Genomic DNA, 14153 nt, shown 5'->3' with positions numbered 1-14153 from the left:
GGTTAAGAAACAGATTGTAGACATATGGATGGAGTCCCTGATGGTAGATTACAAACTCAGTCCCTGGTCTTTGGATCAGCTTGATGCTATGAATTGTACCTGTAAAGAATGGACCTTGGTCCTAACTCAACCTCAAAAGCTAGCTCTTGAGGGGAGGATTGTCCAAGTCCATATAAGGAGATCAATTACCCATCCCTTTTCCGATGTGGGATACTTAACAATACTCATGTTGCTTGTGGGTATTTTCATATCAGAAATTCTTTAAAGATTCCTATTGAGCGACATAATGGCTTATTAATCTAAAATTTTGGAGGTAAGTCTTATAAGAGAAGAAATACTTTTTTGGGGAACTAGGGAAATTGGTCGTGAAGGCTTTCAATGATACTGGGATTGAAATAAGTTCAAAGAGAGAAGTGAAGAAAGAAAGTGTGAATAGGTATCAGAGAGAAGTGAAGAAAGAAAGTAATAATGTAAGCTGAAGTTGGATGCTCACCAAGCAAAATGGTGACAAATTTGAATGTCTCCTGAAAAAAGATCTTTGAAGAAAATCCAAGAGTTACCAGGAACAAAAGTTGTGATGAAAACATTGACAGTTAATGGAAAAAGCCCTGAACTCAACAAGTCTCTTGAAAGTGAACAATGAGAGAACCGATTTACTTCTTACTAGTTCTTGGAAACTACTGCAACATTTCAAACAAAGGGTATCTTTGGTATGAACGAAAATGTTTTCCTGGAAAATAAGTGGTTTTCTTACTTATCTTCTAGCTTTTGGCAAGTAAATAGAAAATATTGTCCCAAAAGTATCTATTCATAATTTAGACAAATACTATGAGGATGAAGGTGTGGTGGGTGGGGGTGGGATTGGGTTGGAAGTATTGATCAGGGGTGTTAGGGTGGGGGGCCATGAGATGGGTGAGTGGTGGAGGTGGGAGGAGACAATCAGCATGGAATGCATGAAACTTGTTTTCCCTACTTCCATCAAATAAGTAAAAATTTTCAAGGAACTTATTTTCCTAAAGAAAATCTTTTCCAACATATATGATGTCCTTGTTCCCAATTCCATCAAGGGTCATCAGTAGGTTGGATAATATTAGAAAAACATTCTTGTGGCAAGGTAACAAAGAAAAGAGAGGGTTCCATTTAGTCAAATGGTAGTTTCTTACCTTCGGAAAGAAATGTGGGGGATAAGAAGTAGAAAAATTCATAAGTAGCAAACTTAAGCTCATAATTAGGAGTTTCATAGCAGCTATTTCATAATTACCTGTAATAGCAACTTAAGCTCATAATTAGGAGTTTCATAGCAGCTATTTCATAATTACTGAAATAACAACTTGTATTTTGTATTTTAGACATTTTTTGCTATTAAAATACATATACAACGATATTTACTGCCCTTCTTTACTCAAATCAATTGAGTTAAATAAGAAATAATTGTCCCATGTATTTAAAGTAGTAAATTCCTTTCCCATCAATTACTCTTGTTTAAAGAAAGCTGTCCTTATCTTATTCTCCTCCTAGCTCCCATTTTCCGAACTTGTGTTATGGATAAGTCCAAGCATTTCCATGATTTCGTTATTTTTGTGTGGGTCCTATATCCCCCGGTTATCTTTAATACTCTCCTTGTCCCAATTTAAGTGGCACAGTTAGAATTTAGAGATTCAAGCTTCTAAATTTTGATCTTGAATTCAGATATAGCAAACTTTAAGATTTTTAAAATTTTGTTTCAATTCTCAGATCATATATCCGGATCCTCCATCTCCGTACAATATTTTACCAGCTGCAAAGTCTATGTTTCCTCTCCGTCTCATGATTTTTTAATGTTGAATTATTAAATTTCAGCATCATCGTCTATCTGCTGCTTAGTGCATGCTGTTTGGCAAATGAATAAGCTGGGGATCGCCTTTTATGTGTTTCCCTTCCATAGCAATATGTGACAGATATGGTTTGTTGTATCGACATGATCTCTCTGATAAAGCAAGTGACTTTTTGTGTTTACCTGCTAAGTTGCTTAGACTCTTCACTTTAAGTGCCACACCCGCGTCGACACGACATGGGTGTGGGATCCGTACCGAATTTAGTCAAACCAATTTTGGGTACTTTGACCAAAATGAACGGAGAAATTCGGGAAAAATACAATGATTTCTTAATCAACACATAAGGTATGGTGAAATTGAAAAAAATAAAGTACCTTGTAAATAAAAATTTCCATGTGAGTCTTTCTCCTTATATCACCTTCTCGGATTCTTTTGATCAATATCTTTCCTTATAATTACCTTGTAAGTTTTCATCATAATGTCTTATAATTTAGACAGATACGTCTATCTTAAGATATATGAATTATTTAGCCAAATCCCCACATCCGTACCCCCCCTCCCCGGAGCTTAAATCATGAATAATCTGACCTCTAGATCCACACCCGAATTTGAGCAACTTAGGTTTAGTGTATTGATGTGTTTTCCATTCTCGATAAACGAGTGATCTTTTGTGTTACACCATTGGCTATCGATGGCAGATGTTTTGGTGTATTGGTGTGTTATCCTTTCGCCATTAGACAGAGACATGTTTCCAAATGAAATTATTATTACTTTAACTAGTAATCACACTCACGCGATGCCCGGTTGTTAAAATTCCATGTATATTAAAATATCAAAATTACAAACATCTCTATTTATCAATAAAATGATATTTAATAAAAAGTGTACTACACTTACTAAAGATGATCTTTACTGTAGTTGCTATGCTTCTCAAAGATTTTATTTTACTCCCTAGGTAAATCGAGAGGGTTTTATTTTACTGCTTAGTAATTATTGCAGCAGCTGCTAGCGCTGATGGTGGAAATCGAAGTAGATCAATCAACAAACTTTTCAGCATGAACCAATATGCCCAACTAAACAATAAAATCGAAAAAATATATCAAATCAAGAAAGCTAGTCATTATTTGTTCATGAATAATTACTAAAATACTTTTGTAGCGAATTCTAAGAACAAACTGTAATGAAGATATAGTTACAGTAAAAAGCTATAGCTGAAAACTACAAAATTTTAACAATTGACTTTTTATTAATAACCTCCCCCCTCCCTCCACCCCCACACACACACACACACACTCCCCCACCCACCTACTCATTCTATTCATGATTTTCTTTTAACCATTTGTATGACATTGCTAGAGAATTGTGCATTTAGATTGTCAACAAACTATGTTTCATTCTCCAATCTTATCCTCTTGGTCTTGGCAGAGATTTCACTTAAAGAAAAATGCATTATCGCAAATTGATAAAAAATAATTATAATAAAGATTGTGGAAAAAGATATGCGTACGTGTGTAGGACTAATATTATTCAAGATTGATGTAAGAGATATGCCAAGAAGTAATTTTTGTGTTGGATAATAAGACAATCATCACACATCTACAAATAGTACCTGCTGAAAGTGTTTTCACCATTGCTTACACAAAGTTCATCAGGGAGTGTAAAAGCTGAATTGGTGAATTTACAATACGATGTACTAATAGTTTTTGATCTGGTTAGATTTGTTGACTGTCATTTGCTTGCAGCACACATTTATGCAAAGTGATAGGATTAGCAAATAAGTCACGAAAAAGTCATCTACAGAATCATTCGAACTACCTGAATGTGGTTTCAATCCCAAGTAACTCTCTTTTTGCAGTACAGAGGTAACCACAATAGAACAAATTAAAAAATATAAATTAAAGAAGTAATTGTTGTTTCTTTAGTAAGCTATCACAGAATTTATCAAAAGTGCATACTTCACTTAATTAGTGTTGTTAGCTTCAAATACGTACTTTATTATTAATAATTTTGTAGGTGAATATAATATGAGTAAAATGATTTATCCAGAAGTAGAATCTTTTAAACATTTAACAATTAGTATTTAGAGTAGTTATAATAAAATACTCCCTCCGTCCCAAATTATGTATCATCATTTCCTTTTTAGTCCGTCCCAAAATAAGTGTTGCCTTTCCTTATTAGACAACTTTTTAAAGACACAATTACCCTTTTACCCTTATTGGTCCCACTTAATTAAAATAAAGATATTGACATATTTTTTGATAAAGGATAATTTGATAAACTTTTTCAAGTCTTCCTTTTTTTCTTATACTCCGTGCCCGGTCAAATGGCGACACATAAAATGGGACAGAGGGAGTATTTCTTATACTATAACTTTGATCTCAAAAAATAGCAATTATGAATTGCTAGAGTACTTACATGGATTGTCAAAGGTTGCTCTTGAGAATCGAACTTGAGGTATATAAACCTTAAGAATCTTTGAATAATTCAAGGGGAGAAAAGGATATACACAACAACATTGCATTTAATTTTTTTCCCATTGTTGCCTTTCAAAGGATCATGGCCTCTTCAAATTTGCACTATATTTTTTGTTCTTTGCCATGTTATATTTAAGATATGAAGTGTAGAGGTATGGACTGCGTACATCTTACCCCCCCAGACCCCACTAAATGGGAATACACTGGGTTTGTTGTTGTTGTTGTTGAAGTGTAGAAATCCTCATAAAAACATAGCAAAAAATTAAGAAATGCAAAATTTTCTGTTATTGTATGAATTTGCTTAACATGTTTCTGGTTTTATGAATTGCAAAAATCTGTATTTGTCAATAAAATAATATTTAATCAAAAGTATACTACACTTACGAAAGATGATCTTTACCGTATCTGCTATGCTTCTCGAAGAATTTATTTTACTCCTTAGATGAATCGATAGTGCATTGCTTAGTAAAGATTTCAGCAGTTGCTAGTAAACTTTTCAGCATGAACCAATATGGAAAACTGAACAATAAAATCGAGACGATATATCAGATCAAGAAAGTTATAATAGTCATTATTTGTGCATGAAAAATTACTAAAACAGTTTTGAATCGAATTATAAGAACAAAATGTAATAGTGAAACACTTCTTTTTTCACTAACATATCTGCTAAATATGGTCTGTAGTAAAACTACAGATATTGATAAAAGTTCATATCAATGTTATCTGAGGAACAACTTGGTCGTTTTTGGTTCCATATGCATATTATATTCTTTCTTGTAATCTCTTATCTTCTTCCGTGTCAAACGTGTCGAAACTGAATTTGGTGTGAGAACTGAGAAGTTGTACTCTATGAAAGAAAAAGCAGTTGAAGATAACAGGGCAATATGTTACGCTTCTTTTTTATTTAACTGTATGTGTATTTTATGTCCTTTTAATTTATCTTTGGCAATATATTTATTTAAGTGGAGCTGAACTAGCAAATCTTCAAGGTTATGTAGATGTAGCCATGGGAGAGCTCAAAGTCATTTCCTTTGTTGTTTTTTGAAAGGGTGGGTAGGGCACGTAATAGTAAGTTCCCATAAAAAAGGAACAAACTGAATCTCCAACAGACATCTTGGCAATCTCTTTTCGCCGGTGGATGGATTTGATTGATTATATTTTCTCTCTACTGTGTCTCTATATATGTGTGTTTTGATATTTTGATTTCTTAATTTTGAGTCTTTTGAATCAATAAGGTAGAAACCAAATTGCATACAGACATCTGGGCAAGCAATTTTTCAAGCAGGTTTGATTGACAAAGATATTCTCTCAAATATTACTTCTTAGTTCCTCGATATTGACTCAATAAGACACAAATTGAATCTCCAACAGATATCTCGGCAATCTATTTTAAGAAATATACATTCCATTCATGTTTCCGTTTGACTCTCTTTGCTGTTTCAAGTGCTCCTAATTATCAATGTCAACAATTTCACACCTGAATCAGCTATAGTACTGCCTTCCACAGTGTTAAATTCCTTCTCATCAACCATACAAAGACATGCCTTCGTGCAAATATTATTCATGTAGCAGAAGAGAAGGTCACAATTTCAAATTACTGACCTAGTTTTTGCAAGCAAACAATTCATTTTTCATGTCATATTTTTGTCTCCAAGAAGAAGAATACTACCAGCTCAAAAGTAATGAATTATGTCAATGCTAATCATATATATGGACACCATATTTATTTACTATCAATTTATTTCAGTCATATGTCGTGTCCAATTTAATAGCACCTAAACAATATTGGAAAAAGGCAACAACAAGATGAAAATTTATACATTTCTAGTGATAATTTGAAAAGAAGTAAGGAGAAGACTGGGAAACTTACCTCATGTCCAAGCCCAATAACACAACACATCTGATAAATGAGAAGGTTGAAATGGTCTTGGCTTATATCTCACCCCAATAATACAACACTCATATGGTTCTCTAATTTATAAATTTCAAACAATGATACATGGTTCTCTAATTTATAAATTTCAAACAATGATATGTATGAAGGGCAAAACAAATGGAAAGTGTGCAAGAAAAGTGAAGCTAACTGTTTTTCCAATGTCTTTCCAATTGATTTGTTAAAGTGATGAGATCGTTGGATTTGTAACTTATAACCATAACGGGAAACATGGAAGGACGGTTTCAATATAGGAACATAAAGAGGCGGTATTTTAATGTAGAAATAGGTCTGGTAATTAAAACACTGAAAAATAAATGTCACATAATATGATATTGGCAAAAGAACATTTCTAAATTTTGAAGTTAGATAGTAGTTAAATGTTGAAATAAGATAAAACACAAACTCAATGTAAAATGGATCTAAATCAGAACCTTCAAAGATTCGAGGGAATTTCGGGAAACAATGATAAATCTTCTCTGTTTCTTCATTAAACAACTGTTACGAATTCCCATTTGTTGTTGTGTCTACCTCAAATTCGCCTGCCATAAAACTGTCACCATAAAAAATAACGAAGAAACTACTAATCTGTAGTAGTTACATTCAAGTGTTAACTGATAATCAACTAGAGTCTGCCTTTTGAATTCTCACCCCTTATTATAAAATATATAAAACCGTAACTGTAATTCTGAGTGGAATGTTATATCCAAATCGTAATAAGCTTAAACTTCAAGTATAATGTAGAAATAAACTAAAAATAATGAAGGAAAATACGATCTCATCAATTACAACTAAGTGGAAAAAATTCTATTTGGACATGTCTTATAAGAGTTAATTTTGTTAAGATACCATCAATCGGATTATGTTATCACTAAACAACAACGGAATTTCAACATGAATTATTAAAAAATGTATGGACAAATATATAAAGTAGTTGACCAAGGATAACTCCCCAAATTTTGGCATGTCGATTTATGTACACGGAGATGAAGATTTGCTGTTGAGTTGTAGAAACAATCTTCCAGTCATTATTTGTTGAAATAAGATAGGTTGCAAACTTCTCCAATAAGAGGAGAGAAACTGATTTCTGTAGTAGTTATCCTATAAGTTGTATAAGTTTAAAACTTAAAAAATAGGCAGAAGAAATAATAGGACTCAAACTTATCTATATAATTTTTAAAAAACTGCCAAATGTAGAATGTGTCAAAATTTGAATTTATTTAAAAATGCTAAAAGTAAATTAAAAATAGTAGTAACTAATAACTAATTAACTACTTTTGTCCTAAATTACCAAGTGGCTTATTGTTGGGCTGCCACTTGGCTTAATATAGAGTTTGTCCTCTCCTTTTAATATATAGATTAGGTCTTCAGCACGCCTCTTCATATTTGGCTGAGATCTTTTTCCCAATGGGCCACACACGGGAAGCCACACTGAATTTTTGAAATCTAAAACCACCATCTGATTAATACCAAATTTTTTTGGATCTAGCACTTTTAAAAGCTGCTCTTGTAGAGGGGGAGCTTTATTTTGTTAAGTTTTTGGTAGGATGCAATACTGTTGTAGTTCTTTCCTGGTAGGCTTGCTTTGGTTATTTGAGTTTGTTTTTTCTGCTATGAAGTTCAAAACTTTCATGTTGGAAATTCTATTTTCAAGTACAATGACAAAGAGTCGATGTTTGTTAACAGGCAAAAATTGCACAATTAAATTCCATGGGGACAAATCATACTAGAGGTGGATCTTTTGTTGCAGAGTCACCTCATTCTAGTTCCATGAACAATCAACTTCCAAGTAGTTCTTTGGTATTGTTAACAATCTGTTTCAACTTTTAGATGCTCGGATTACTTCTTATTCCAACAATAAGCAGTCATTTTGTTTTCTATCCTCTTGGTAAAAGAATTCTCTTGTTTTCTTCTCTCAGGGTATGAATGAATATCCAGCCTTTAAACAGTACCTTGATGGACAACATAATGAAGCAGTTGATACTGGATCAAGAGATGTGCAAGCCAGTAAACATTTGCCAGCTGAAAATTTTCTGTTCAATCGTGAGATGCATCAGCAAGCTAATATTGGGAGTCATTTGGAAATCTCATCTAATACTGATAGGTCAGGCTGCAAAATTGACGAACTTTTCATGGTTGTTTCTTGTTGTTTTCTATGTCCCTATATATGTTCATTTTCTCTATGTATGAATTAAAAATCACAGAATGTTACAGCTGCAAGGATGTAAATTCACAAATACAGAAAAAACTGGTCTTTCCAACTGATTTGTGGAGTTTTGTTACTCCAAGGGTGACATATTTCAATAAAACTTATCATAAGATATCTGCTAAGACAATTACTTCTTTTCACATTCGTTGGTTAAAGGTGGAGGCATTCTTAATATGAAAAGGAATATTTACCGGTTGCTTATCAGCTTTTCTGCTGTTACTAGTTTAATTTGATAGTTCTTATGCTTTCTCGGTATGGAAAGGTTGGAGGACAGCATGTTATGCCTCAAGTGAGGACATCCATGATAATGGTTGGGAATGTAGGATCAGTAGATGTTGGCTTGTGAATGAACTGCAAGTGTTAACACTGAACTTCTGGTCTTTTTATTTCAAATTGTATTTCCTATGTATTGAGGACGAATGAATTCTCGAGTGGCATCTTGTTTTTACCTTTCAAACCTATGTTCCACTCTCTCCCCCTCTCCATCTCTTTATACCTTAATAGGTTCTAAGCTTCTCCTTTTCACTTGACACAAAAAGCCATTAAATGTGTTTCTGCAGTTTATGTAGTCTCCTACTTCCTCTGACCCAATCATGGAGCAGTTGACACAATTTTTGGAGAAGTGTGCTAGGGTTTTGCCTCTGATTTTCCTACCAAATTTGAGTTTTAAGTTTCTATTGAAGGAAAGTCAAGGTTATACCATAATTAGTTTTACTTTTCCAGAAAAGAAAATATAATTCTCTTTCTTATTTGGCTGACCTCTTTCTTGGAGGAATGATTTTGTACCTCAATAAATTGAAGATCCCTCTTCTCATGCTATAACACAATATCATCCACAATGTAGTTATTAGAGAGTTTTGCTTATGGAGAGATTTTCTTTCATTAGTTCTTATGCTTTTTAATATTAGGTTTTATATGTAGGCCAATTGGCCAAATCATATCATAATATTAAGCTTTTTAGTAATGTTTTATGTGTCTTCTGATTTATACCGACATGATTTGCAACTTTTAACTTCCGCATGACGCCCTACCAATTTCGAACCCAACAAAGTGGGCATTATACCCACTGTCTACCTTGGAATGCCTCTGGGAGCAAAGTCAAAATCCAAGGAGATATGAGGAGATATGAGATACTGTTTTGCAGAAATGTGTGAAAAAGTTGGGAAGACACAATATTTGTCTCTAGGAGGCAGACTTACTCTAGTTAATAGTCCTTAATGTCCTTCCAACTTGCTTGATGTCTTTATTACAAATCCCTCAAGTGTGGTTTAGAGATTGGAAAAAAATCAGAAGATTCTTCCTATGGCAAGGGAATAAGGAAAAAACGTTTCCATTTAGTAATGTGGAAAATCCTGATCAGAAATAAAACACAAGGAGGACCTGGCATTAGGAATTTGAAGAACCAGAGGAAAGCTTTGAAATGAAAGTGGTTATGGAGATACACCCAGGAACCACTAAGTCTTTAGGGAAGTGTTATCTAGAACAAATATGGGGAGCAAGATATTGGGTTACCAAGGAGGTCAATACCCTATATAGGGTGAGTTTATGGAGGTTCATCAGGGTTTAATGGCCTTTCATGAAGAATCATTCTACCATAAGAGTTCAAAATGGCAACAAGATCACCTTTTTGAAAGATAAGTGGATAGGAAACAGGAGTTTGTAGGAGTCTTTTCCAGACTTTACACCAAAATAGGACAGTGGCAAAGATTGTGGTTTCCTCAAGGATGGGGGTTGTCACTTAGATGAATGATGAATGATTGGCGGATTTCTAGACTTAATGAACTCTACCAGCTCCTGGAATCTTTCAAAGGAATGGAAGGGGCCTGTAGATTACTTGTGGTGGAGTGGCAATAGCAAGGGTCTCTACATGGTGAGTGAAGGACTGAAGGATATAAGATTATGAATGCTCCAGAACCAATCTCTGAGTGTCTCTGGAAATATATATGGAGGGTCAAGATACAGTACAAGGTTGTTTGTTTCACATGGTTGTTAGCCAATGAGGCTGTATTGACACATGAAAATGTGATACAGAGAGGAATTTCTTTATGTTCATGGTGTTCCTTATGTGGGGATGATGCTGAGACTGTAGGTCACCTATTTCTATACGCAAATCACAAACAGTTACTGAAGATTTTTATCAATCTCAAAGGCATCTTGTAGACAATGCCTAGAAAGATTGTTGATACTCCTTCTAGCTAGGAGGAAGCTGGAATTGGGGCAAGGGATAGAAACAATTGGAGGATCATTCTAGCCTGTATATGGTGGACCATCTAAAAAGAAAGAGATGCCAAATGTTTTGAGAATAGAACTTGCATAATACAGAAGATTAAACTCAATTGTACTCTGTTATTTTGTTTTTGGTGCACATAGTCTGACTCTGTAGATACAAAAACAGTCCTAGAAGATTTTGATTCCTGTTAGGACTGTAATCTTTTCAGTTTCATTTTCTTTTCTTCTTGTTTCTCTCTTGTAAATTGGGGTTGCAAAACAATAGCCTTTCCCCCAATTTTAAATCAAGGAAATTAAAAAATGAAAGAGTTAAGTCACTCGGTCCATTTTCTGATCATGAGGAAGCAGATAATGCTTTGTAAACCCGGTGGCCTGCACATCTAACATTGGTGTTTCCTAATTTTTATTTTTCTGCTCTCATCTATGAGAAAGCAGATAATTCTCGAAAGAATTCTATCCTTTCCTAACAATCTCCATATCGACACCCTATGAGGGTTCGCACTTGTATAAACTGATAAGAAGAAAAAGAAGGGACTGCTCCTTCATTGCCGATTGAAATTTTATACCCCATACTTGCAAGTGATAACTCTTTGCTGCATTTCTCAATAATTGGTTGGCCCAAAGAAACCGGCATGTGATTCTGAACTTTATTTAATAGGTACCCAGACAACTTCCCTCTTTAAGTCTATGATTAAAGTGAGCAAGCCGGAATGAACTTTAGTTGATCCAATGGCTAAGGGGAGGGTTGATGAGTTTGTGACCGAGTATTTGCTATTACTGGAGTTCACAATTTTTTTTTGCTCTGACAGTTTGAGACTGCAGGGATGTTCCAGGTTTCACTGTGAATGAGAGATTCGAAGAGAGCAACAATGAAAACCGTCATAATCCTCCTCCAGGGGGAAATGAGATTGGTGGTTCTGTTAGTTCGGAAGGTAATATATTTATCTTTCTTTAAAGTTGGTGCATAAACTTGTACGGACCCTAATGGGAAATCCTATCACAGGGGAAAGTCCTGGAATAGAAGGATTTCAAATAATTGGAGAAGCTAAACCAGGATGTGGACTTTTGGGTTGTGGTTATCCTGTACGTGGAACTTCTCTTTGCATGTTCCAGGTAGAAAGTCTAAATGCTATTCAGTATGCAATTTAATTACCAAAAGGATCTTTACCCACTGATATCTGAAGTATATTTTTCCAATCTTTGGGTTCGAAATGTCAGTGGGTCCGTCATTATCCTGATGGTACAAGGCAATATATTGAGGGTAAGTCTAAACCTTTATCCAGAGGTTCTCATGTCTCCTTTACATTATTTGGTTTACGTGTCTTATTTTACAATATTAACGGTATGGACTTCTTTAGAGGTAGTGGTATGGACTGCGTACACTCTACCCTCCCCAGACCCCACTATGTGGGAATATTCTGGGTTTGTTGTTGTTGTTGTATTTTACAATATTAAAGGGATTGCCTTAAAACGCCAGACCTATTTAGCTTCATCATCTACTTTTGAGTGTCATTCATAATCTTCAGGTGCCATGAATCCTGAATATGTAGTTACTGCTGATGATATAGATAAACTTATTGCTGTCGAATGCATACCAATGGATGATCAGGGACATCAGGTAGTTGATCTTGCTCTTCTTGTCCTTAAATTCTATTCTACTTTGATTTATACTAAAAAGGATTTGTGTCTACCAACTTGAAGTGGAGCAATTATGCAACCTCTTTGCTACAATATATATCTCTCTAGAAAATACTTGACTGTTGAAACTGGTTGGTCTACAGATTTCAAGGCGTTTTAAATTTGAGATTAGTTACTTTTCTGTCAGCTATTTACCCAAACTCTTTGCCTGCAGCTTATGTGTCCATTTTAGCACACTTTCGTAGGCCCATTAAATGATTTTCGAGTTTTCTGTATTTAATTTACAAGCATATCTGATCTACGGTATGTTGGTATACTTGTAATAGTAAAGAGCAGTGATTCAATTGTGATGTGGGATGCTTTTGCAGAAAGGATGCCACTCTTCTAATTATGCTGGTCAAAGCACTGTATATTTGGAAAATATTTGTATTAGTTGCCTTCCAAGTTCAAATTGTTATAGCTAGTATCTCAAACGCAAACTTGAAACGCTAAGGATGTTTCTTTTGAGGAGGGCATTTGTTGAATTGAACTTTTCCCTTAGTAGATTCCTTTTTCAACGATTATGCTTATATGCGTTTTTGTTGTATAAAATAATGGCCAAACCCATCGATAGGACCTCAAACTTGTCCTGAAAATTCACTTAAGCCCCTAAACTAAGGTCTGTACCTATCAAACTCCTAAACCCTCGAATTTTGTTTCAATTAGGCATTTTTTACACAATCAGCAAAATGTCTATAAAAAGTGTGTTACACACGCGTGACGTGGCAAAGATGCCCAATAAAAAAAAACACGTGGCAAATAATTTTTTTTAAAAAATTATGAACTAAAAATATTATAATTAATTATTAAAACTAAACTAACCCACCCCCACCCCCACGCCTACACCACCCCCGACCCCAACCCCACCCAGACCCCTGCCCACCCCATCATTAACATTCAACCCAACTTCTCTTTCCTTACAAAATCACCATTGCCACCTCAATGGCTTTTCTCTATTTTCTTTAATAATTTCAAGCAAATTTTAAATTTGTGTCAGTCTAGCCGGTAAAAATAAAGCTTCGCCGGAAACTTGATTGACCTAATTTCATTTTTATTTGGTTAGTAAGAACAAGTGAAAAAAAATAAAACTGGTGGTTCCCGGCGATGGTGTCGCCGTGACAGCAGCAAGCAAAACGATGGTGGTTTCGGCATTGACCTCGTCGGACGAACGCTCTCTCTCGCCGGTTTTCTCTCAAATCGCACAATCTCTATTTTTTTCAATCTCTCTCCCAAACCCAATCTCTATCACTCCCTCGATCTCCCTCTTCCCGTCACTCAATTTTTACCCCGTTTCTCCCTCCCCTCCGGCGTGTATATGTGTGCGTATGTGTGGTGACATCTCTCTGTGTGTGCAATATGTGTTGCTGTGTATCTCTATTCTGTGTATAAAAATAGAGACGGAGAAGAGTGGATTGTGAGGTTTTTGTGTGTGACCTCTGTGTGTGTATATAGCTCTCTCTCAATTGGAAAAAAATGGAGCCTTCAACTTCTTCTTTATTTGATTTTTCTTCTAATTCTACTATTGGTAAATTTCATGGTTTGATTTGTGGTTCTAAGTTCTCATGACTGAGGTCGTGGTTTGCAAAGGAAGATGCTGATGACGGAGGGTTGTGAAGAAGATGAATGGGGGCGGGGGTTGTGAAGAAGACGATAAGAGGGGGGAGGGGGTGAAGAAGATGATGAGGGGGGGGGGGACGGGGTGTTTTTTTTAATTCTTTTTATTAAGAAATTATAATAATTAAAAATAATACTAATAAACTAATTTCAATATAAGTTTTTTAATTAAAAAAAAGTAAAATATTATTTAATATACTGTT

The 14153-nt window shown here is 34.8% G+C and overlaps 1 protein-coding gene across 21 annotated transcripts in view; it reads left to right on the top strand.

Annotated features, from left to right (window-relative positions):
* Window positions 1–14153, top strand: part of LOC107849837 — a 62000-nt gene that overhangs the window by 14941 nt on the left and 32906 nt on the right. For 14 of the 21 annotated variants that reach the window (XR_001668326.2, XM_047401271.1, XM_047401276.1 and 11 more), the window contains 6 exons: window positions 7908–8021; window positions 8141–8325; window positions 11482–11591; window positions 11663–11772; window positions 11878–11920; window positions 12186–12277. Coding sequence is in view for 20 of the 21 variants with exons in the window: in XM_047401271.1 (XP_047257227.1) it covers window positions 7908–8021; window positions 8141–8325; window positions 11482–11591; window positions 11663–11772; window positions 11878–11920; window positions 12186–12277 (654 nt within the window). In the remaining variant the exon portion in view is untranslated. The remainder of the gene's footprint in view (window positions 1–7907; window positions 8022–8140; window positions 8326–11481; window positions 11592–11662; window positions 11773–11877; window positions 11921–12185; window positions 12278–14153) is intronic. The other 7 variants (XM_047401297.1, XM_047401286.1, XM_047401289.1 and 4 more) reach the window with 2 other exon arrangements.

The sequence above is a fragment of the Capsicum annuum genome, chromosome 1 (genome assembly GCF_002878395.1).
Source record: "Capsicum annuum cultivar UCD-10X-F1 chromosome 1, UCD10Xv1.1, whole genome shotgun sequence".
NCBI classification, from domain to species: domain Eukaryota; kingdom Viridiplantae; phylum Streptophyta; class Magnoliopsida; order Solanales; family Solanaceae; genus Capsicum; species Capsicum annuum.
The sequence above is the reverse complement of the archived record's forward strand: the minus strand, read 5'-3'. Positions and strand labels throughout refer to the sequence as shown.